Genomic DNA, 25,690 nt, shown 5'->3' on the forward strand with positions numbered 1-25,690 from the left:
TGGTTTGTGGTCATGATTATTATTACAATTTATTACACCCTCTTTGACAACAGGTATGGTCTCTGCAGTCTTTAGCAAGAGAGCACACAAAACAGCATGACTTAACTTTTGGTATTATGAGTAGATGAGAAATTACTATGAAGATAAAAGTTGAAACTAAGCATGAAAAGTAAAATTTACACGAGGAGGAAAAAATTCCTTAAGTTGTATGCACATGGTTAACGCTGACTTCACAGTGTCTTAACAATTTGCCAAAATTATAAACTTGATGTAATCCAAGACTGAAGACAGTTAATAAACTGTTTTGAAGAAACATGTACAGAAGTCTTGTTTGAATAAAAAATACGTATTAGTCACATATAATCAAACAACTGAAAATGAACTGAGGCATTACATTGAGCTATGAGTAACAGGAAACACTTGAAATTTCCTGATAGAGGAAAGTGCTTATTCTCACATCAAAGTCCTGGATGAGGCCAGTCACTGCACAGTATAGCAGAAGAACAAGCTCCCCTCTGGTTGGTTTTGACAGCAGCATAGTAGCTATCAGGCTGAATCAAGAATACAGTCACTACTAGTATGAACAAAGGTGATTACTACACAAATTAGACCTTATGCCAATTCAGTCTACAGACTAGGGGAGTCAGAGCATCACAGAATATTCCCAACCAGGACAGTCTGAATTAGTTGCCTAGTACACACATAATAATGTCTGAAGGAAAACCAAAGTGTGGATGGATATTCAACGTGGGGCTTCTGGAGACCTGTGTGGAAACATATCACCTCCAAGAAAATTAAAGTTAAGTCGTTTTGAGGATACCCTTGATTGGCAACCCAAAGAAGCAGGAAAATGGGATGGAAGCAGGTGTCCATACAGCCTGTATTCACATGGCTGTCTCCCTGTATGGTGCTTCCAAACCATGACTAATGCCTTCTTAACTTACTTCCAAATCTCATGTAAGATCGGTTACTGGTGAATTGTATCATGGAATCACAAATGGAATGGATTCTGGGAAATCTAGTTCCTAACCTACCAACACTGACGTAACACAATCCAGAGATCTAACTCCAACTCTAGGTTTTACTGTCCTATCACAAGTCTCTCGTAATTTAAAACCAATTATCTTACAGGGTCTTTCTCCACTGTGAATCCTTTCATGTAGTTGAAAGAAATAGAAAGGACTGAAGGCTTTCCCGAATTTCTTACTTTCATGGGGTTTCTCTATGTGTCTCCTTTCATGCTCATGAAAGAACTGGAACAACTGAAGGGTTAGGGCTAGGGTTCTCATAGGGTTTCTCTCCAGTATGAATTTTTTCATGTACTCGAAAGTAAGTGGATCGACTGAAGGCTTTCCCACATTGCTTACATTCATAGGGTTTCTCTCCAGTGTGAGTTCTTTCATGGATTCGGAAGTAACTGGAACGACTGAAGGCTTTCCCACATTTTGTACATTTATAGGGTTTCTCTCCAGTGTGAATTCTTTCATGTTTTCGAAACGAACTGGAACAACTGAAGGCTTTCCCACATTGCTTACAATCATAGGGTTTCTCTCCAGTGTGGGTCCTTTCATGGATTCGAAATGAACTGGGGAAATCAAAGGCTTTCCCACACACCTTACATTTATAAGGTCCGTTGCCAGTGTGCTTTATCATGTGTCTTCGAACACTTGCAAGACAAGTCAAAGCCTTCCCGCATTCCTTACATTCAAAAAGTTTCTCTCCGGTGTGAGTTCTTTCGTGACTTCGAACAGAACTGGCGCACCTAAAGGCTTTACCGCACTGTTTACATTCATAGGGTTTCTCTCCTGTGTGAGTTCGTTCATGGATTCGAATGTACTTGGAACAACTGAAAGCTTTCCCACACTGCTTGCATTCATAAGGTTTATCTCCAGTGTGAGTCCTTTCATGTATTCTAATGTAACTGGAACAACTGAAGGCTTTCCCACATTGCTTGCATTCATAAGGTTTCTCTCCAGTGTGACTTCTTTCATGTATACGAAATAAACTGGGATAATCAAAGGCTTTCCCACACACCTTACATTTGTAAGGTACACCTCCCCTATGCGTTAACATGTGTCTTCGAATACTTACAAGAGAAATAAAGGTTTCTCCACATTCCTTACAATCATAGGGCTTTCCTCCGGGATGAGTCCTTTCACGTACTGGAAAAGAGCGATGATAACTCAAGGCTCGTCCACACTGGTTACGTGTATATGACTTCTTTCCATATTCCTCATATTCATTTGGTTCACGTCCAGTGTGATCTCTGATGTGCCTATTAAGGGATGAAGGACCCATGCCAACTTCTCCATGCACACTGCTTTCACACGGTTTTACTCCAGGAGTTTTCTTGTTCAGAAAACCATCTGGAATCTGGCTGAAGGTTTCTTCACCTTGACTACCTTCTTTACTTTCACAGAGTCTCTCTGGAATATGACTTGTCAGAAAAATGAGAAGTACATTATTAATGTTTTGTTTATAAATGATTTTATATTTATTAATAGGTATTAGACTTATATATACGTTTTTTTAAATACAGAGACAGAATCTCACTATGTTGCCCAGGTGTGAACCCTAAACTCCAAGGCTCAAGGGATCCTCTCACCTCTGCCTCCCAAAGTGCTGGGATTACAGGTGTGAGCCACCATGCCCGGCCTTGGACTCACATTTTTAACATTACCAGGGAAAGTGTACACTTTATGCCTGTCTCAATTGTTTGAACACGAACGGACTAAATGGTCTGCAATAGATCACAACCATACCTATTATCAAAAAATGATATTCATGGCCAGGCACAGTAGCTTATGCCTGTAATTCCAGCACTTTGGGAGGCCAAGACAGGAGGATCACCTGAGGTCAGGAGTTCAAGACCAGCCTGACCAACATGGAGAAACCCTGTCTCTACTAAAAATACAAAAAAAAAAAAAAAAAAAAAAATTAGCTGGGCGTGGTGGAGCATGCCTGTAATCCCAGCTACTCGGGAGACTGAGGCAGGAGAATTGCTTGAACCCAGGAGGCAGAGGTGCAGTGAGCCAAGATCATGCCATTGCACTCCAGCCTGGGCAACAAGAGCGAAACTCTGTAAGATGGGACGGGATGGGACGGGACAAGACAAAGACGAGACAAAGACAAGACAAGACAAGAAAATGATATACATGGCCAGGTATGGTGGCTCACATCTGTAATCCCAGCACTTTGGGAGGCTGAGGCAGGTGGATCACCCGAGATCAGGAGTTTAAGACCAGCCTGGCCAGCATGGTGAAACCCCATCTCTACTAAAAATACAAAAAATTAGTCAGGTGTGGTGGCAGGTGCCTGTAATCCCAGCTACTCGGGAGGCTCAGGCAGGAGAATCGCTTGAACCCAGAAGGCGGAGGTTGCAGTGAGCCAAGATGGCGCCCTCGCACTCCAGCCTGGGCAACAAGTTGTGAAATTCCCTCTCAAAAAAAAAAAAATGATATTCATATGAAGTTTCTTAATACTGTCTATAATTGAACTATTTTGCAAACACTGAACATCTATGTTACACTTAACTATGTTTTTGGAGAAAATTTTTTTTTTTTTTTTTTTTTTGAGATGGAGTCTCACTCTGTCGCCCAGGCTGGAGTGCGGTGGTGCGATCTTGGCTCACTGCAAGCTCCGCCTCCCAGGTTCATGCCATTCTCCTGCCTCAGCCACTCGAGTAGCTGGGACTACAGGCGCCCACCACCACGCCCGGCTAACTTTTTTTTGTATTTTTAGTAGAGACGGAGTTTCACCGTGTTAGCCAGGATGGTCTCGATCTCCTGACCTCGTGATCCACCCACCTCGGCCTCCCAAAGTGCTGGGATTACAGGTGTGAGCCACCGCACCTGGCTTGGAGAAGATTTTCTAAAAACAAATCAGTGTGAAGCTGGGCTTATATGTTGTTTGCTTGCTTTTAAAAATTCCTGCCGGGCACGGTGGCTCACGCCTGTAATCTTAGCACTTTGGGAGGCCGAGGCGGGCAGATCACAAGGTCCAGAGAACAAGACCATCCTGGCCAACGTGGTGAAACCCCGTCTCTACTAAAAATACAAAAAATTAGCTGGGCATGGTGGCATGTGCCTGTAGTCCTAGCTACTCAGGAGGCTGAGGCAGGAGAATCACTTGAACCTGGGAGGCGGAGGTTGCAATGAGCCGAGATTGCGCCACTGCACTCCAGCCTGGTGACAGAGTGAGACTTCATCTAAAAAAAAAAAAAAAATTCCTAACAATATGAAATGCTCTCAAGGAACAGAGCTTTCTTTTGTGAGTGCAAATTACCTTATATTTCTCCTGGGAATTTTGAATGGGTCTTCAATGTTCTGGTCTTCCCATTGTTTTCCTAAAATTTAGACCCAGAAAAGTCATTATGAATTAGTACAAAATTATGAAAAAAGTATTAGATTCTATATTCATAATTCTCTGCACCCATGCCTGGTTTATTCCCCAAAGTGTTAAGGAGCCAGAAACACTTGTTCTCTAGTTCACTAAGTGAAGGAATATTGTCACCTTTACCTATAGAAGCCAGGTTCCTGAAGGTTTCCCGCATCACATCCCTGTAGAGATTCTTCTGGGAAGGATCCAGCAAAGCCCACTCTTCCAGGGTGAAGTTCACAGCCACATCCTCAAAGGCCACTGAATCCTGAAACATCCCACATGTGTGGAAGAGGAAGGTTGAGACGGACAGCACTGGGGGCCTAGACTTTATTCGCAAGAAGTTCTCAGGATGCTGTGCTTTCCAAACATTTATTTCAAGATTCTATAGTCATCAAACTTACCCTCGGTCTAGACTCACTTCCTTCCACAAAGCAATTCTGCTGCTAGAACTGACCTAGCAACGGCAGAATAGGAACATGCCTCTCTGCTGGGAGAAGTATGTACTGCCTGGGCCACCCCTAATGTCTCTCTGTAAGGTGGGCCTGTAGCACCTGTTGTAACAAACATGTAGTGGCCGGGCACGGTGGTTCACGCCTGTAATCCCAGCACTTTGGGAGGCTGAGGCAGGTGGATCACGAGGTCAGGAGATCGAGACCATCCTGGCTAACAAGGTGAAACCCCCATCTCTACTAAAAATACAAAAATTAGTCAGGCGTGCTGGCGGGCGCCCATAGTCCCAGCTACTCGGGAGGCTGAGGCAGGAGAATGGTGTGAACCCGGAAGGCGGAGCTTACAGTGAGCTAAGATGGTGCCACTGCACTCCAGCCTGGGCAACAGAGCAAGACTCCGACTCAAAAAACAAACAAAAAAAACATGTAGTAACTAGAGTGCAGAAAAAAGTTAACATTAGCCACCCTGAGACTGTGTATCTTTAGAAATGCTTGTTAAAAAAGTTTGAGCTTTGACAGTATCTGGGTACTGGATTTTAGACAGGATCCCACCAACCTAACTGATAAAAGAGTCATAACTTACTAGAACAGACTCCCATAGCAAAATCTCTGTGGGAAGCAGTACAGGGATAGGAAAACCTAAATTGCAACTGATGAATTACTAAAGGCTAAGTGTAAAAATCTGGCTGGGCACAGTGGCTTACGCCTGTAATCCCAACGCTTTGGGAGATGGAGGCAGGAGGATCACTTGAGCTCAGGAGTTCAAGACTGGCCTGGAAAACATAGCGAGACCTCTTGTCTACTAAATAGTTTTTTTAATTATCTGTTTAAAAAAAAAAGAGGTAAAAATCCAGGGCGTCCAGTCACAGGGGGCCCCCAGAAATTTGTGAGCTCTACCTCCAGAAACTTTATCAGTTCTCACAGTGAAGATCATAGAAAAATTGCTTCCTGCTTATGGCAGGAAGAGGGTAAGAATAGTCATCTTGAAATATGCTCAGGAATTGTTCTTAACATGTACCACCTTCAGGCCAGGCACAGTAGGTCATGCCTGTAATCCCAGCACTTTGGGAGGCCAAAGACCAGAGGATGGCTTGAGGTCAAGAGGTCTAGACCAGGCTGGGAAACCAAGTGAGACCCTATGTCAGGAAAGGAAAAAGGAAAGGAAAGGAGAGGGAGGAGAGGGGAGGAGAGAGGAGGAGAGGGGAGGAGAGGGGAGGGGAGGGGAGGAGGGAGAGGAGAGGGGAGGGGAGGGGGGAGAGGGGAGGGGGGGAGAGGGGAGGGGAGGGGGGGAGAGGGGAGGGGAGGGGGGAAGAGGGGAGCGGAGGGGAGGAGAGGGAGGAGAGGAGGGGAAAGGGGAGGGGAGGGGAGGGGGATGGAGGAGAGGAGGGGAAAGGGGAGTGGGGGAGAGGGAGGGGAGGGGGATGGGGGAGAGGAGGGAAAGGGGAGGGGGAGGGGGAGGGAGGGGAGGGAAGAGGGGGAAGGGAGGGGTGAGAGGAGGGAAGGGAGGAGGGAGGGAGGGAGGGAGAGAGAAGGGAAGGGGAGGGGAGGGTAAGGGAGGAGGAGGGGAGGGGGAGAGAGGAGAGGAGGGGGGAGGGGAGGGAAGGGGAGGGAGGAGGAGGGAGGAGAGGAGGGAGAGGAGGGGAAAGGGGAGGGAGGAGGAGGGAGGAGAGGAGGGAGAGGAGGGGAAAGGGGAGGTGAGGGGGAGGGGAGGAAAGATGGGGAGGGGGAGGGGAAGGGGAGGGGTGAGAGGAGGGAAAGGGGAGGGGGAGGGGAGGGAGGAGAGGAGGGGAAGGGGAGGGGAGGGGAAAGGGGAGGGAGGGGGGGAGGGGAGGGGGAGGGGAGGGGGAGGGGAGGGGAGGGGAGGGGAGGGGGGAGGGGAGGGGGAGGGGAGCAGGGGGGAAGGGAGCGGGAGGGGAGGGGGAGGGGAGGTACACATTCATAAATGGTAAAATGACTTTTGTTGAGTGTGCCCAGATTCACTATTGGAAAAAAATACTTTTCAAAAAATGGTGCTAGGCCGGGCGCGGTGGCTCACGCTTGTAATCCCAGCACTTTGGGAGGCCGAGGCGGGCGGATCACGAGGTCAGGAGATCGAGACCACGGTGAAACCCCGTCTCTACTAAAAAAATACAAAAAATTAGCCAGGCGTGGTGGCGGGCGCCTGTAGTCCCAGCTACTCGGAGAGGCTGAGGCAGGAGAATGGCATGAACCCGGGAGGCGGGGCTAGCAGTGAGCCGAGATCGCGCCACTGCACTCCAGCCTGGGTGACAGAGCAAGACTCCGTCTCAAAAAAAAAAAAAAAATAATAAAAAAATGGTGCTGACATGGGTACAAAGATGAGAATAGAGACTGGGGCCTAATTGAAGTGGGAAGGTTGGAAGAGGGTAAGGGTGGAAAAGGAACCTATCAGATACTATGCTCACTACCTGTGTGATGAAATACACCTGCCCCCAGTAACACACAATTTGCCCATGTAACAAACTTGCACAGGTACTCCCTCAACCGAAAATAAAAGTTGAAAAAAAAAAATGGTTCTGGGAAAACTGGCTACTACATGTGAAAAAATGCAGTTGGGGCCGGGCAAGGTGGTTCATGCCTGTAATCTCAGCACTTTGAGAGGCCAAGGCGGACAGATCACCTGAGGTCAGGAGTTCCAGACCAGCCTGGTCAACATGGTGAAACCCCATCTCTATAAAAATACAAAAAATGAGCCAGGCATGATGGGCTCGTGTAGTCCCAGATACTTGGGAGGCTGAGGCAGGAGAATCGCTTGAAACCAGCATGCAGAGGTTGCACTGAGCTGAGATCGCCCCACTGCACTCCAGCCTAGGTGACAGAGTGAGACTCTGTCTCAGAAAAAAAAAAAAAAGAAAGAAAGAAAGAAGGCAGGCCGGGCGCGGTGGCTCACATTGGTAATCCCACCACTTTGGGAGGCCGAGGTGGGCGGATCACGAGGTCAGGAGATCGAGACCATCCTGGCTAACACAGTGAAACCCCATCTCTACTAAAAATACAAAAAATTAGCTGGGCGTGGTGGCTGGTGCCTGTGGTCCCAGCTACTAGGGAGGCTGAGGCAGGAGAATGGCGTGAAGCCGGGAGGTGGACCTTGCAGTGAGCCTAGATGGCGCCACTGCACTCCAGCCTGGGCGACAGACAGAGACTCTGTCTCAAAATAAAGGCAGTTGGACCCTTAACTTACATACAAAAATGAAATCAAAATGGATCAAAGACCTAAAGGTAACAGCTAAAACTAAACAACTCTTAGAAGAAAATAGTAAAAATTATGCAGGCCATTTTTTTGGACTAAAATCCTATACTACTCCCCAACAAATGAGACCAAACCAAAATGGAGTCACTCATGCTAAGTGCCACATGATCAAACTAAAATTTTTTAAGAAGCAGGTAGATCCTCAAACATACCCAGTTTTTCCCCAAAACAGGAGACTCACAGCAACCAATAGGAAAGGGCCCAGTCAATCTCAGCTGGCATAATAAGGACGTCCCCTCTGCTTTACCCTTTCAATAAAAGTGACCTGATGTTAACCAATCTGCTTTGTTGTTGTTTTGTTTCCCCTGTTCCTTACAAAAACCACCCTTCTGTCATGCCCAGCGGGAGCTCTTATTCGATTTTATAGAATGGGATGGTACCCCAATTCATGAATTGCAAATAAAAGCCAACTGGATCTTTTAACTCTGTTCTAATTTTCCTTTTTAAACAAAAACCCATGGCAAAAGTTTCTATTGGGTTTGGCATTGATTTCTTGGATAAAATACCAGAACATGGTTCACAAAAGAAAAAAAGACAAATTTTATTTCATCAAAATTAAAAACTTGTGTGGGCCAGGCAGCTGGAGGAAGAGGATTCCTTGAGCCCAGGAGGTTGAGACTGCAGTGAGCTGGGATCACATCATCACTGCACTCCAGCCTAGGCGACAGAGCAAGACCTTGTCTCTAAATAAATAAATAAATAAATATGTGTGTCAGAAGACACTATCAACACTGGGAAAAGGCAACCAGGGAATTGTAAAAAGTATCAGCAAATCATCTATCTGGCAAGGTGTTAGTACCTAGAACATATAAAGAACTCCTATGACTCACAACAAAAATCAGCCACTCCAAAGAACAAGTGTTGGTAAGAAGGTCAAGAATTTGGGGTCGGGCACAGTAGCTCACACCTGTAATCTCAGCACTTTGGGAGGCCAAGGCGGACAGATCACTTGAGGTCAGGAGTTGAAGACCAGCCTGGCCAACATGGTAAAACCCCGTCTCTACTAAAAATACAAAAATTAGTCAGGTGTGGTGGCACACGCTTGAAGTCCCAGCTACTCCAGAGGCTGAGGCAGGAGAATCGCTTGAACCTGGGTGGTGGAGGTTGCAGTGAGCTGAAATCACGCCACTGCACTCCAGCCTGGGCAACAGAGCAAGACTCAGTCTCAAAAAAGAAAGAAAACATTTCAACAAAGAGTTCAGTGATCTAATTGGCTATTATTAGCGAGTCATGAATCAAGCAGCATCCCATCTATGAAACAGAAAGGCGCTCCATAAGTTTGTTGATCTAAAAGGAAGAAACTTAGGCAAAATCAATATAAATGGACAGTCTATTGGGGCCAGAGCTAAGGACTGCAAACCAGGAGTACAGATTCAAGTTGCTCTGAATATATACTCTAATTAGCAGCAGTTAACACAAGGTTTTGTTGTTGTTTTTAGACAGGGTCTTACTCGGTCACCCAGGCTGGAGTGCAGTGGCGTAACCACGACTTACTGCAACCTCGACCTCCCTGGGCTCAGATGATCCTCCCACATCAGCCTCCATAGTAGGTGGGAATGCAGGTGCACACTACCACATCTGACTAATGTTTTATTTTTTGAGACGGAGTCTAGCTGTCACCTGGGCTGGAGTGCAGTAGTGCGATGTTGGCTCACTGCAACCTCTGCCTCCCGGGTTCAAGCGATTCTCCTGCCTCAGCCTCCCGAGCAGCTGGGACTACAGGCACACACCACCACGTCCAGCTAGTTTTTGTATTTTTAGTAGAGATGGGGTTTCCCCATGTTGGCCAGGATGTTCTCGATCTCCTAACCTCGTGATCCACCCGTCCTGGTCTCTCAAAGTGCTGGGATTATAGGCATGAGCCACTGCACCCGGTCTGTTTTGTGTTTTTGTAGAGACAGGGTCTCACTATGTTGCCTGAGCTGGTCTCAAACTCCTGGGCTCAAGCGATCCTCCTGCCTCAGTCTCCCATAGTGCTAGGATTATAGGCGTGAGCCACTATGCCCGGCCACATGTGGATTCTTAAAGGCAAAAAGGAGACAAATGGAGTGGGCTGATACAAAGTTGTCGGGAATTCTCACTGGTTTACAGAAATAATATTCATTAATGATGGGCTATATACACTGTTATGCTGTAAGATGTAGGATATGATGTCTGTGTGGCATTAGGTTTATTTATAGCTAGTTGTAACAATAGCAAGCAGTTCCAAGACATGAATACATAGCTCAAAGGGGTAGTAGAACGTGATTGCTGTCTCATTTGAATGCCTCTGGGCCTAATTTGAAAGAGCTCATATTATTCAAATGAAAATTCTTTGCTTTATTCAAATTGAGTAGAGGAGGTGGGCTTTACATGCAAAAAAGGGGTGAAGAAAGCAGAAATAAAAACAAAAAGGGTGGGAAGCGGTGGCTCACACCTGTAACCCCAGCACTTTGGGAGGCCAAGGCGGGCAGATCACGAGGTCAGGAGATCAAGACCATCCTGGCTAACATGGTGAAACCACATCTCTACTAAAAATACAAAAATTAGCCAGCGTGGTGGCACGTGCCTGTAGTCCCAGCTAGTCGGGAGGCTGGGGCAGGAGAATTGCTTGAACCCAGGAGGCAGAGGTTGCAGTGAACCGAGATTGCGCCACTGCACTCCAGCCTGGGCGACACAGCAGTCTCCATCTCAAAACAACAATAACAACAACAAAGTGTTATATCATTTCAAAATTATTTTCCTTATAGGACTAAAGCAGAGGTGACTTCCTTATCATGTTGACTCAGGTTAGCTGGGACCCATCTGATTGGCTACCACGAATCCCCAGTGTTTTGGAAAACTGGCCTATTTTAAAGTTTAGTATGATTATGTGGCACCCGCCATCAGACGCCATTCTGGTCTCGGCTGTTTGGGCCTAGTGCAGAAGCTTAGTCCAAAACAATGGCCTCCCATAAATTTTATTTAACAATACATACAATGAGATTTTTTTTGAGACAGGGTCTTGCTCTGTTGCCCATGCTGGAGTACAGTGGTGTGATCTCAGCTCACTGCAGCCTGGACCTCCCAGGGCTTATGCAATCCTCCCACCTTAGCCTCCCAAGTAGCTGGGATTAGGGGCATACACCACCACAAGTGGCTAAATTTTTTATCTTTTGTAGAGATGGAGTCTCACTATGTGGCTCAGGCTGGTCTCAAACCCCTGGGCTCAAGGGCTCAAGTGATCCTCCTGGCTCAACCTCCCAAAGTGCTGAGATTACAGGCATGAGATACCATGCCCGGCTTGAGATATTGTTTAATATTTTTATCTAGGACAAGCAGTGGCTGATGCCTGTAACCCCAACACTTTGAGAGGCCAAAGCAGGAGAACTGTGTGAGCCCAAAAGTTCAAGACCAGCCTAGGCAATATACTGAGAGTCTGTGTCTACAAAAAAAATTTAAAAATTTTATTTGGTAGTCCCAGCTACTCAGGAGGCTAAGGTGGGAGGATCCCTTAATCCCTGAAGGTTGAGGCTGCAGTGAGCTATGATCGTGCCACTGCACTCCAGCCTGGGTGACAGAGTGAGACTCTTATCTCAAAAAAAAAAAAAAAAAAAAAAGACATCTGTCACATGCTATAAAATGGATGAACTTTCAGCACATTATGCTAAGTGAAATAAGCCAGTCAAAAAATATGTATTATATGGTTCTTCAATAACTCCTGCGAGGTTGTCAAACACATAAAAGCAGGAAGTGGATGGTAGTTGCCAGCCAGTGCAAGGATGGGGAAAGGAAGTTGCTGTTCAATGGCTATGAATTTTAACTTTTGCAAGATGAAAATTTTCTGCAGATTAGTTACATGAGATAAGTATAATTAACACTACTGAACTGTACACCTAATTATGGTTTAATTTTCTGTTATGCATTTTTTTACAATTAAAAATTATTTTCAAAACCCAAATAGATTTTTAAATGGGCAAAGAATTTGAATAGCCAATTCTCTATGAAATACACAAGTTGCCAACTGGCACGTGAAAGCCAACCAGGGTTAAGAATTGGCAGCAACTGGCTGGGTGCGGTGGCTCACACCTGTAATCCCAGCACTTTGGGAGACCGAGGTGGGCGGATCACAAGGTCAGGAGTTCAAGGCCAGCCTGGCTAACATGGTGAAATCCCGTCTCTACTAAAAATACAAAAAAAATTAGCTGGGCGTGGTGGTGGGCACGTGTGGTCCCAGCTACTCGGGAGGCTGAGGCAGAAGAATGGCGTGAACCCGGGAGGCGGAGCTTACAGTGAGCCGAGATCGCACCACTGCACTCCAGCCTGGGTGACAGAGCCAGACTCCGTCTCAAAAAAAAGGCAGCAATTGCTTGAAATGTCTTTCAAAAAAAAAAAAAAATGTCTTTCAAAAACCCTGCCGGGCGCGGTGGCTCAAGCCTGTAATCCCGGCACTTTAGGAGGCCGAGACGGGCGGATCACGAGGTCAGGAGACCGAGACCATCCTGGCTAATACAGTGAAACCCCGTCTCTACTAAAAATACAAAAAAATTAGCCAGGCATGGTGGCGGGTGCCTGTAGTCCCGGCTACTCAGGAGGCTGAGGCAGGAGAATGGCATGAACCCGGGAGATGGAGCTTGCAGTGAGCCGAGATCGCGCCACTGCACTCCAGCCTGGGTGACAGAGCAAGACTCCGTCTCAAAAAAAAAAAAAAACCCTGAAGCTACCTGAGCCAACAGATTATGGCTGAGACATATGATAGACCATCTAAAGCCTGGGAAGAAAAGCTGAGGAGAAAAATTGCTTTCAGAAATTAGGATACTAAAAAAAAAAACCCAGGTATGCTGGGGAATTAAGAATGCCCCCTTCATGCCCAGGAAAGAACGCATTTCCAGAAAAGACCTTTTCTGGGCTCAGAAGAATTCAAAAGAATTGAATTCAAAAGAATTGCTTGAACCCGGGAGGCGGAGGTTGCAGAGAGCTGAGATTGTGCCACTGCACTCCAGCCTGGGCAACAGAGCGAGACTCCGTCTCAAAAAAAAAAAATTCAAATCCCACTTTTCAAAAACAAAATCATAAAGAAGACAGAAAAATATGGCTCATCAATGGGAAAAAATTGAGATAAACCATCTTTGAGAATCCCCAGTTATTGCGCTCACTGGACGAAGACTTTAAGCAACTGTCTTAACTGTGCTCAAAGTAGTAAAGACAACCATGGAGAAAGAAATAAAGAAAACTAAGAAAAGGATGCGTACAACAATATCAACAAAAATTACAGGTGCAGTGGCTTGCACCTGCAGTCTCAGCACTTTGGGGGGCCAAGGTGGGCGGATCACAAGGTCAGGAGTTAGAGGCCAGCCTGGTCAACATGGTGAAACCCTGTCTCTACTAAAAACACAAAAACGTTAGCCGGGCGTGGTGGCAGGCACCTGTAATCCCAGCTACTCAGGAGGCTGAGGCAGGAGAATTGCTTGAACCCAGGAGGCAGAGGTTGCAGAGAGCTGAGATCGTGCCATTGCACTCCAGCTCTGGGCAACAGGGCAAGACTCAGTCTCGGGGAGGAGAAATACATATATATATATAATATATATATTATTTTTTAAAAGACTATACAGAAAGTACGGATCTGGAAGATGCAAAGCACAACTAAAATGAAAATTTCTCTATAGGTGTTCAATGGCAAATTTGAGTAAGCAAAATAAGAATCAGCTAACTTGAAGATAAAATTAACCACCTTGAAGAAAGAAAAAATAAATTTGAGAGAATGGGAACAATTGTTGGAGTTTGGTTGCACAACAAGGTGAGTATAGTTAACACTATTAAGCTGTACCCAAAAATGCTTAAGATGGTAGATTTTTAATTGTTTTTATAGCCACAATTAATAATAATAAATTGTTGGACATGGTGGCTCACGCCTATAATCCCAGCATTTTGGGAGGCTGAGGTGGGCACATAGCTTGAGCTCAAGAGTTCAAGACCGGCCTGGACAACATGACGAAACCCTGTCTCTACAAAAAATACAAATATTAGCTGAGCATGGTGGCATGCCCTCTAGTCTCAGCTACTCAGGAGGCTGTGGCAGGAGGATGGCTTGAACTCAGGAGGCAGAGATTGCAGTGAGCCGAGATGGCACCACTGCACTCTAGCCTGGGTAATGGAGCAAGACCCTGTCTCATAATAATAATAATAATGTTATTGCAATAAACCAGCAAAAAACACATTGATTAGAAAATGGGCAAAATTGGCTGGGCATGCTGGAATACACCTGTAATCCCAGCTACTCAGGAGCCTAAGGCAGAAGGATCTCGAGCCCAGGCGTTCAAATCCAGCCTGGGCATCATAGCTCTTTAAAAAAAAAAAAAAAAAAAAAAGTGAAAATAAAAATAAATAAATAATAAATGGGCAAAGAACTTGAATGGACATTTCTCCAGGATATATACAAATGGCCAATAAGCACATACAAATATGCTCAACACCACGAATCATTAGGGACACAGATTTTACACAATGTAATTTCAAATGATTACTCACCACTTGAATAGCTTTTGTCTCATGTAAAATATACAATGACAAAAAGATAAATCTTTAAAATTGTTATTTATTATTCTATGGAAAATTATAAACAACTAAAATATTACAGCTGCATCAAATCTAGCATGGGGAGACATAATTGAAGATAATGTCAATTGGAGAGGGGAAGTTGACATCTGGGATTCTGGCAAGGGAAACCAGAAACTTAGGAACTTATTTTGAGCCTGATATGGTTTGGCTGTGCCCCACTCAAATATCATCTTAAATTGTAGCTCCCATAATCCCCACATGTCGTGGGAGGGACCTGGTGGGAGGTAATTTAATCATGGGGGCAGTTACCTCTGTGCTGTTCTCATGATAGTGAGTTCTCACGAGATCTGATGGTTTCATAAGTGGCTTTTCCCCCTCTTCGTTCTGCACTTCTCCTTGCTGCCACCATGTGAAGGACAGGTCTGCTTTCCGTTCCGTCATAATTAAGTTTCCTGAGGCCTTCCCAGCCATGCTAAACTGTATGTCAATTAAACCTCTTTCCTTTATAAATTATCCAGTCTCAGGTATGTATTTATTTGCAGCGTGAGAATGGACTAATATAGTAAATTGGTACTGGGTAGTGGGGTGCTCTGCCATAAAGATACCTGAAAATGTGGAAGCAGCTTTGGAACTGGGGAACAGGCAAGGGTTGGAACAGTCTGGAGGGCTCAGAAGAAGACAGGAAAATGTGGGAAAGTTTGGAACGTCCTAGAGACTTGGAGGGCTCAAAAGACAGGAAGATGTGGGAAAGTCTGGAACTTCCTAGAGACTTCTTGAATAGCTCTGACCAAAATGCTGGTAGTGATATGGACAATAAAGTCCAGGCTGAGGTGGTCTCAGATGGAGACAAGAAACTTGTTGGTAACTGGAAGCAAAGGTGACTCTTGTTATGTTTTAGCAAAGAGACTGGCGGAATTTTTCCCCTGCCCTAGAGATCTGTGAAACTTTGAACTTGCGAGAGATGACTTATGGTATCTGGTGGAAGAAATTGCTAAGTGGCAAAGCATTCAAGAGGTGACAGAACATTAAAGTTTGGAAAAATTGCAGCCTGACAGTGGAACAGAAAAGAAAAACCCAGCTGGGCGTGGTGGCTCATGCCTGTAATCCAGCACTTTGGGAGGCTGAGGCGGGCGGATCACCTAAGGTCAGGAGTTTGAGAGCAGCCTGAGCAACATGGCTCAGGGTGTTTCATGGAGAAACCCCTTCTCTACCAAATATACAGAATTAGCTGGGCGGGGGGGCACATGCCTGTAATCCCAGCTACTCGGGAGGCTGAGGCAGGAGAATCACTTGATCCCGGGAGGTGGAGGTTGTAGTGGGCCAAGATTGCGCCATAGCACTCCAGCCTGAGCAATAAGAGTGAAACTCTGTCTCAAAAAAAAAGAAAAGAAAAACCCATTTTCTGGGGAGAAATTCAAGGCAGCTACAGAAGTTTGCATAAGCAATGAGAAGCCAAATGTTAATCGCCAAGACAATGGAGAAAATGTCTCCAGGACACATCAGAGAAATTCATGGCAGCCCCTCCCATCAGGGCCAGAATCCTAAAAGGAAAAAATGGTTGGTTTCCTGGGCCTGGTCCAGGGCCCCTTGCTGTATGCACCCTAGGGACTTGGTGCCCTGTGCCCAGCCACTCCAGCCATTGCTAAAAGGAAGCAAGGTACAATTCGGGTCATGGCTTCGGAGGGTGCAAGCCCCAAGCCTCCACAGCTTCCATGTGGTGTTGGTCCTGTGGGTGCACAGAAGACAAGAATTGAGGTCTGGGAACCTCTGCTGAGATTTCAGAGGATGTATAGAAACGCCTGGATGTCCAGGCAGAGGTGTGCTTGCAGGGGCGGAGCCCTCATGGAGAACCTCTGCTAGGGCAGTGCAGAAGAGAAATGTGGGAATTGGACCCCCCCACAGAGTCCCCACTGTGGCACTGCCTAGTAGAGCTGTGAGGAGAGGGCCACCATCCGTCCTCCAGACCCCAGAATGGTCAATCCACTGACAGCTTGCACCGTGCACCTGGAAAAGCCACAGACACTCAGTGTCAGCTGTGAAAGCAGCCAGGAGGGGGGGCTGTACCTTGCAAAGCCACAGGGGCAGAGGTGCCCAAGGTTGAGGGAGCCCATCTTTTGCATCAACATGACCTGGATGTGAGACATGGAGTCAAAGGAGATTTTTTTTTTTTTTTTTTTTTTTTTGAGACAGAGTGTGGCTCTATCACCCAGACTGGAGTGCAGTGGCACAATCTCGGCTCACTGCAACCTCCGCCTTCTGGGATCAAGCAATTCTCCTGCCTCAGCCTCCCAATTAGCTGGGATTACAGGCACATGCCACCATGCCTGGCTAATTTTTTGTATTTTTAATAGAAACAGGGTTTCACCATGTTAGCCAGGATGGTCTCGATCTCCTGACCTTGTGATCCGCTCGCCTCGGCCTCCCAAAGTGCTGGGATTACAGGCGTGAGCCACCATGCCCGGCCAAGGAGACTATGTCAAAGCTTTAAGATTTAATTACTGCCCTACTGGATTTGGGACTTGCATAGGGCCTCTAGCCCCTTTGTTTTGGCCAATTTCTCCCATTTGGAAAGGGCATATTTACCCAATGCCTGTACCCTGACTGTATCTAGGAAGTAGCTATCTTGTTTTTGATTTTACAGGCTCATAGGCAGAAGGGACTTGCCTTGTCTCAGATGAGTTTGGACTTGTACTTTTGAGTTAATGCTGGAATGATTTAATACTTTGGGGGACTGTTGGGAGGGCATGATTGTTTTAAAATGTGAGGATATGAGATTTGGGAGGGGCTGGGGGTAGAATGATATGGTTTGGCTGTGTCTCCACCCAAATCTCCTCTTGTAGTTCCCATAATGCCTGCGTGTCATGGGAGGGAGCAAGCAGGAGATAATTTAATCATTGGGGTGGTTACCTCCATGTTGTTCTCATAATAGTGAGTTCTCATGAGATCTGGTTTTATAATGGGCTTCCCCCACCTTTACTCTGCACTTCTCCTTGCTGCTGCCATGTGAAGAAGGACATGTTTGCTTCCCCTTCCACCATAATTGTAAGTTTCCTGAGGCCTCCCCAGCCATACTGACCTGTCAATGAAATCTCTTTCCTTTATAAATTACCCAGTCTTGCGTATGTCTTTATTAGCAGCATGAAAACAGACTAATACAGAGCCCTGGGAAAAACTAGGCTGAAGAGGCTGGGCACGGTGGCTCACGAGGTCAGGAGTTCAAGACCACCCTGGCCAAGATGGTGAAACCTTGTCTCTAGTAAAAATACAAAAAAAATTAGCCAGGCATGGTGGTGGGCGCCTGTAACCCTAGCTACTTGGGAGGCTGAGGCAGAGAATTGCTTGAACCTGGGAGGCAGAGGTTGCAGTGAGCCGTGATCACACCACTGCACTCCAGCCTCGCGACACAGCAAGACTCCATCTCAAAAAAAAAGAAAAACTAGACTGAAGAGGTCTCAAGTATTCCTTCCTTCACCAAACTTGAGTCAAGCTCCTCAGAGCCCTCTTCTTAACTAGGCCTTGGCATTGGCCTGCAGAAGTCAGTTTCAGCAAGAATCCGTCTAAGGTAGTTTATAGAGACGCCTCCTACCTTAATATCCAATCAAGTTCTTTTTCCCCCACCTATGAGACCCAACCAAGTTCCATTCTCTCCCTCACCCTGTCCATTGGCTATAAATCCAATAATATTCCTGCTGCATTCAAGGTTGAGTTCAATCTCCCTCCCCTATTACAGCTCTCATGACTCACTGCAATTGTGCTTAATAAACTTTTCCTTGACATTCTTAACAAGTTTCCAGTGCAATCTCTCTTTAACAGGGAACAAGGTTGTAAACTTGAGACCCTGGTTCATATATCTGAAATGCATAGGGGATGATAGGCTCCCTTCCACTGGGGATGAAGGAGCTGGGAACCACACATGCCATTCTGCTGGGCCCACCCAAGTCTGAATCCATGGAGGGGGGGTGGTGTCCTGAGAGTACCTCCCACCCACAAACCCAAAACACCAGACTCAGATTTCTCTCCAGATGTCCACTCCCTGTTGTCACCCCATGATCTGAGTGAGATCCAGGATTACAGGTGCACAACTGCCCAGAGAGAGGTCCAGGAGGTAGGCTGCCTCCTACAGTGATGGGACAGGATACCTGGGAGTCCTGGCTGCCAATTCAGCCCCCACCCTGATGGAGTGTGATGGAGGGGACTGAGACTCAGGCTGCTTCTGGATACAATTCCCCACCAGACACAGGATTTGCAAGTCGTTCTTCCACTTGGTGAATTATCTTTTCAAGTTCTTGGTGTCCTTTGAAGAACAAAAATTACCAATTTTGATGAAGTCTAAACTTTAGTTAGTAACATATTAGCTCACCAATTCTGATCATCATCATATATGATATATTGGCTCATCAATTATATGATATATATGATATCATATTTATGTACTTTGGGAGGGAGAATGTACAAGGTGGGAGAATCACTTGAGCCCAGGAGTTAGAGATCAGCCTGGACAACATAGTGAGACCCTATCTACAAAAAAAAAAATTTAGCCAGGTGTGGTGGTGCACACCTGTGGTCCCAGCTACTTGGGAGGCTGAGGCGGCAGGATCACTTGAGCCCTGGAGGTCTAGCCTGCAGTGAGCAGTGACTGCACCACTGTACTCAAGCCTGGGTGACAGGGCAAGACTTTGTCTCTTAAAAAAAAAGAAAAGAAAAAAAAAGAAAAGTAGGGGAAAACAATCACCTGTGGAGGAGAATATGAAAACTCTATGTATTATCTGTTCAATTTTTCTGTCAAACGACAACCGGTCTAAATAATGAAGTTTATTAAGTAAAATAGTGAATAAAATACCATTTCATGGAAGATTCATGGTTATGTGAAACAGACAGATGACATATAACATAACATATAGGATGATATCACTTGCACAAAAAACAGACAAAAATAAGGCCGGGGCGTAGTGGCTCACACCTATAATCCCAACAATTTAGGAGGCATAGCCGGGTGGACTGCTTGAGCCCAGGAGTTGGAGACCAGCTTAGAAGGCATGGCAAAACCCCGTCTCCACAAAAAAAAAAAATACAAAAATTAGCTGGTGTGGTACTGTGCACCTGTAGTCCTAGCTTGTTGGGAGGCTGAGGTGGGAGAATCGCTTGAGCCCGGAGGCAGAGGTTGCGGTGAGCCAAGAGCACCACTGCACTCCAGCCTGGGCTACAGAATGAGACTCCATCTCAAAAAAAAAAAAAAAAGGCTAAGAATAGCCAAGATGTTGTACAAAATACAGTTAAGGTTGTTAACAGACTAAATGTTTGTATTCCACCACCATCCCCTGCCCAAAATTTCATTTGCTGAAATCCTAACCCCCAAACTAAATGCAGAAACCAGCACGTGTGAAACAAACAGGCAAAGAAACCAAAAAAACCCTTTTTGGCATAATATTAATGGTAATAACTTACTAAAAATTCAAAAGAGGAAAAGCCAAGCAAAATTCAGCCTAATGATAAATAGATGGTAAAACTATTAAGAACCACCTTTTAAAAAGGAGGACCTGGTCACCTGTAGGGTACAGACAGGAGATGAGATCAGGACATACCAGAAATGCCCAACGCCCATTTATTAACCTGGGTAGTGAGTCCATGGGTGTTTCACACACCCCGCTCTCCTCTCCTCACACTGTGGAAATACTCCCTCCTCCAAGGTCTCAATTCTTACCAGCGAACACTTACCCAGAGTCAGGTGAAGTTTCTGATCTGTAGTGTCTTTTTTCATATACCATTTCTGACACCAAATGTGTGGTGTTTGCTGAACACAACCAAATCTCCAATTCTCCAACACTAATTAAGCATTCAAATCAATTCTGACACTACCCAGAGTTAACGGGGACCCCACAAGTTCAGGGCTCATTACCATAACACTGCCATACTGCAGATGCCAGTCACAAGCCCCAGGGATCACCCATACGTCTCAGCAACTGCATATAAATCAGAAATGGTGAAATGGAAGGGATGGATGTAAGGGAAAATGGCGGCAGAAGATTGGGCGGGTAGGTAATCCTGGAAATAGCTATAGTTAAAGAAATTCTCCCATCTTTTGTATTCTGCAGGAGCAGGTTATGCAAAGAAACACTCTTCTCATTACGACTTAGATGACACTGCTTTTTACCTATGACAAAGCCAAACACAAACTAGAAATGCCCTTTATTTTCCTCACAATTGATTAGCTGAACAGCTTTGTCTTCAGTGATCAGTCAGAACAAAGTACCTGTTAACAAAACTTTGGTTAAGTTTCTCTCCTTCCACCAGCCCCTGAACTTTGACCCACCCTCAGCCTGGGCCTATATACAACCCCTCTGATGACCCTCCTAAGAAGAGACTGCCTTCAGGATGTAGGTGGGATTTTGCACCCTGCATCCTGCCTTCCACCTCCCACCTTCTTTCTCATCATTGCTCCTCCCTATGAAAGAAAATCCTTTTCTGCCTAAACTTTGAGATGCTTGCAGATTTTTTTTTTTTTTTTGAGGCAGAGTCTCACTCTGTCACCCAGGCTGGAGTGCCGCGGCACGATCTCAGCTCACTGCAACCTCTGCCTCCTGAGTTCAAGCAATTCTCCTGCCTCAGCCTCCCGAGTAGCTGGGATTACAGGCATGCACCACCATGCCTGGCTAATTTTTGTATTTTTAGTAGAGATGGGGTTTCACTATGTTGGTCAGGCTGGTCTCGAACTCCTAACCTCGTGATCCACCCGCCTCGGCCTCCCAAAGTGCTGGGATTACAGACGTGAGCCACCGCGCCTGGCCTGAGATGCGTGAAGATTTTATACTTGGTCTCCCCTTTCAATTGTCCTTTAGAATAAAGTCATTCCTGTCTGGTGCGGTGACGCTCCCCCCCACAACCCCTCATAATCCTGGAATTTTGGGAGGCTAAGGTGGGAGGACTGCTCGAGGCCAGGAGTTAGAGACCAGCCTGGGCAACATAACAACATCCTGTCTCTATTAAAAAAACTTTTTTAAAAATATAAGCTAGGCATCATGGCACATGCCTGTAGTCCTAGCTACTTGGGAGGCTGTGGTGAGAGAATTCCTTGAGCCCAGGAGATCAAGGCTACAGTGAGCTATGATCGCACCACTGCACTCCAGCCTAGGAGACAGAGTGAGACCCTGTCACAAAAAAAAAAAAAAAAAAAAAAAAAAAATCACTCCTTACCTAAATCCAGATTTGTTTCATTAGAAATGTCTACAAATAGACCCAAGATAATAGCAAGTACATTCTCAGTAAGGCATCACCTCAACCACCTCTGCCTATGAATCCCCAGCTTTCCAGGGCTCTGAGCATCTCTCACTATAAAGGGCTCCACCCAAGGTCAGTTGTGAGCAGCTGGGACACTGCAGGGGAGGCTCCCCAGCAAGAACTGGGCCTATAATGTCCTCTCTTTGAAGGCTCAAGATTGGCCTTAGTTTGAAGTCACTAGTCTGCTGTCTGTTTCCCAGTCAAGGTTATGCACTTAATTTTCAATGAGAAAATATCCAGGGTTTGAAGATTCCAGCAAAATCACTCAAATTCACTGTTTATAGCAAGAAGGAGATTGTAAGGCACTTATATTTCATACCTTAACAGAAAAAGTAAAAGTATCCATCCTCTTCAGACAATAAACACATTATTTATTCTTTCTATGGTAACAAATCATGTACTAAATCATATTGGAACACTTCTAGGAGTTGCCAAGTCCTGTCCTATTAGGACTTCGCATTAAACTCTGATGTCTAGATAACAGGAAGAGAACAGTTATCCACTGTCACAAGTTTGCCACCCTGCAAAGCAGAGGAATTGATGTTTTGTTTAATCTCTGTAATTCACCAACTTATTTGCTACACTTACTTGTGGAAATGTATTCACTTTTCTGCAGTCATGACAGAAGAGAGTTTTTCTCTTTCTTTTCCTTAGTATTCCCAACACTAAGGCCTGGAATTCCATTTGAAATCCCCACGCCCCACCCCCACAGAAAAAAAAAAATAACACACTTGAGAAACTTACTACACTTGCTTTGGGAAAGAAAAAAATAATAATTTTTTTTTTTTTTTTTTTGAGATGGAGTCTTGCTCTGTTGCCCAGCTGCAGTGCAGTGGTGCAATCATGGATCACTGCAAGCTCCGCCTCCCAGGTTCATGCCATTCTCCTGCCTCAGCCTCCCAAGTAGCTGGGACTACAGGCGCCCGCCACCACGCCTGGCTAATTTTTTGTGTTTTTAGTAGAGACGGGGTTTCACCGTGTTAGCCAGGATGGTCTCGATCTCCTGACCTCGATCTGCCCACCTCAGCCTCCCAAAGTGCTGGGATTACAGGCGTGAGCCACCGCGCCCAGCCGTAAGTAATAATTTTAACAAACATAAGACTAGATATTTAATGTTTTCTGAAATCCACTTCCTTCTTGCCTCTTTGGAAAACTGTCTTATATTTCAAGGTCTACTGATGAAATACATTTATAGTTACTTAAAAAAAAAAACTGAAACTGCAATAAGTGAACAAATCTTTTGCAGGGAACAAACCCAGGAAGGGGCTGCGCTAACCTGGAACAGAGGTACATCTGACTCAAGTTTCAGATCATTCTTTTTTTTTTGAGACAGAGTCTCGCTCTGTCACCCAGGCTGGGTGCAGTGGCATGATCTCAGTTCACTGCAACCTTTGCCTCCCGGGTTAAAGTGATTCTCATGCCTCAGCCTCCCCAGTAGCTGAGATTAGAGGCACCTGCCACCACACCCAGCTAATTTTTGTATTTTTAGTAGAGACAGGGTTTCGTCATGTTGGCCGGGCTGGTCTCAAACTCATGGCCTCAAGTGATCCGCCCACCTCAACTTCCGAAAGTGCTGGGATTACAGGTGTGAGCCACTGCGCCCGGCCTAGGTCAGGTCATTCTATCACCTGGGATATCGCCCACCCCCTAACCTGCTCACTGAAGGGCTCAGTGACCACCCTTCCAAGAGACTGCATTTTGCCCCCGCCTGCTTGAAGTACATTTTGCTTTTCAGGTTCTTGCATCACCTCAATGGGATGGGTTTTCCTGTCCTTGGGATAAGTTTTCTCACTTCACTAGTCTAAAAGAATCCAGAAGGCAAGAATCATATCTGTTTTTCCCCTCAATACCATCATCCATCTGGCTGGACACCAATGTGTCCCCCAAGGAATGGGATCTGGAATTAGGGAAGAAAAGCTGAGTGTCCCAGGGGTGAGCTTTGAGAGGGAGGGATATCAAGAGATTCCTCCGACCCCAGGACACCCAGCTCCTCCACTAAGAGGCCCCACCCCGTACTTCAGGCTGTCCAGTGGGAGCAGGCTGATATTCACTAGACCCTTCAAGAGATCTGGCTGCTGTGGGCATCTTGTGTCAGCCCAAACAGCCCTGAAGCCCAGAACCAGGAAAGGAGGATGCTCTGAAGACACATCACAGTTTCAAGTTTCCAAAGGGGAACCCAACCCAAAGACACTGTTTTTTGTTTTTTTATTTTAGGGTCCGGGTCTCACTATGTTGCTCAGGCTGGTCTCAAACTCCTGGCCTCAGGTGATCCTCCCGCCTTGGCCTCCCAAAGTGTTGGGATTACAGACATGAGCCATGGCACCAGGCCAACCAAAAGACATTCTGAGGACATCCCTGTGCCTAGGAGACAGAAAAGGAGAAGAGGAGCAAAGGTTTTTTTACAGCAGGGTCTCATACATGTATTCTCTGCTTGCCTCTCCTGTGAAACGTTCAGAAACAGAAAGTAAATATTTTTAAAAGACCAATCGATTGCTCCTTGAAAAAATAATAAAAAATTAATTAGTTTGAAATGTGCAATAAAGGACAAAGAATTGATAATGTCGTGACTGGAGTTACCTTTTGGGAATATGGTGAAAGAAGTGGTATCAAGAATAATTTGCAAGCCCCAAATAAAGTCAGAGTAGGGGAACAAGGTCAAGGATTTGGGACCCTGTCCCCCTGGGGAGTGTTAAAATAATTAATTAGGAGACAATTAGAGGGCTGTGGCTATGGTGTCCTAGTTTCCTACCAAAGGAAACAGAATCTAAGTCAAAGGAAATTCTTTTATTTGATTTTATATTTTAAAAATTTCTAGTAGTTTTTTGGTCTCAGTCTGAATATGTTCATTTAAAAAAATTAACAGAGATGGGGTCTCGCTATATTGAGAGGCTGGTCTTCAACTCCTGGGCCCAAGCGATCCTCCTGTCTTGGCCTCCAAAAGCGCTGCGATTACAGGCGTGAGCCACCGCGCTCCAGCCTCAAACGAAATACTTATAAATTACCAGTTTATAAGGAAATAAAATTTAGGGTTAATAAACCACAACCACCAATCCACCTCTGACTACATAAGCAGAAAATGTCCACCTGGATAGAGCAAATAAGGCGACTGCATAACTGTCACCAACCAAGTACTGAATTTGGTTCGCTTCCTCCTGCACCTTACAGCCTTTCCTTCCACCCCCTCCAACGGATCCCCAAACTACAAACCACCACCGGAAGCTTCTCCATCGATGAACCGCTGTTTGCTCAAATAAACTCTTAATTTTTAACGGGAGAAAGGCGGGACTGGGGGGGGCGGCCACAGACCGCAGCTCCTGCCACACGAACCCCACATCCGAGGCGGGATTCCCCCCCATGACCCTCCCGCGGCCCCCGCATCATCTGGGGAGACGCGGGGCTGCGGAGCCGCGGGCGTCGTGCAGGACAGGACAGGACGCCCGGGGTCCCAGCTCCTGGCCCAGCCCCACCTTGCGGCCGAGGAACTCGGGTCCCAGACCCCGGAGTCGCCGCAGGAGGCCTAGGTCCCTCCACAGCCGGTTCCGGCCAGTTCCAACCAGCCCCTCCCCCGGTCTGGGGACGCCTGGCCCCTCACACGCACCATTTCTCGGTTTCCAGGTGTCCCGGCGTCCTCCCTATGACTCCCGCGACCTGTACAGGTCACGGCGCGACAGAGGCTGCGGCGGAGACACCTTGGGCCTCTCGGAAAAACGGAGACGCGAGCTCGGGTGGGGCGGACGCCAGAAACAAAGGCTCCGTAGGGAGGCGCAGGCCCTGCCCTCCTCTCCCCGGCGCATCTGAATGG

General features: G+C 46.1%; 1 protein-coding gene across 1 annotated transcript; it reads right to left on the bottom strand.

The window, feature by feature from the left end:
• ZNF627 (zinc finger protein 627) lies at positions 1 to 25,690 on the bottom strand. Its single transcript, XM_012509657.2, has 4 exons — positions 25,487 to 25,690; positions 4,519 to 4,645; positions 4,285 to 4,345; positions 1 to 2,437 (listed from the first exon to the last, which is right to left on the bottom strand). The coding sequence occupies exons 1-4, from the start codon at positions 25,487 to 25,489 to the stop codon at positions 1,243 to 1,245; spliced, it is 1,386 nt and encodes a 461-aa protein (XP_012365111.2). The 5' UTR covers positions 25,490 to 25,690; the 3' UTR covers positions 1 to 1,242.

The sequence above is a fragment of the Nomascus leucogenys genome, chromosome 10 (assembly GCF_006542625.1).
Source record: "Nomascus leucogenys isolate Asia chromosome 10, Asia_NLE_v1, whole genome shotgun sequence".
NCBI lineage: Eukaryota > Metazoa > Chordata > Mammalia > Primates > Hylobatidae > Nomascus > Nomascus leucogenys.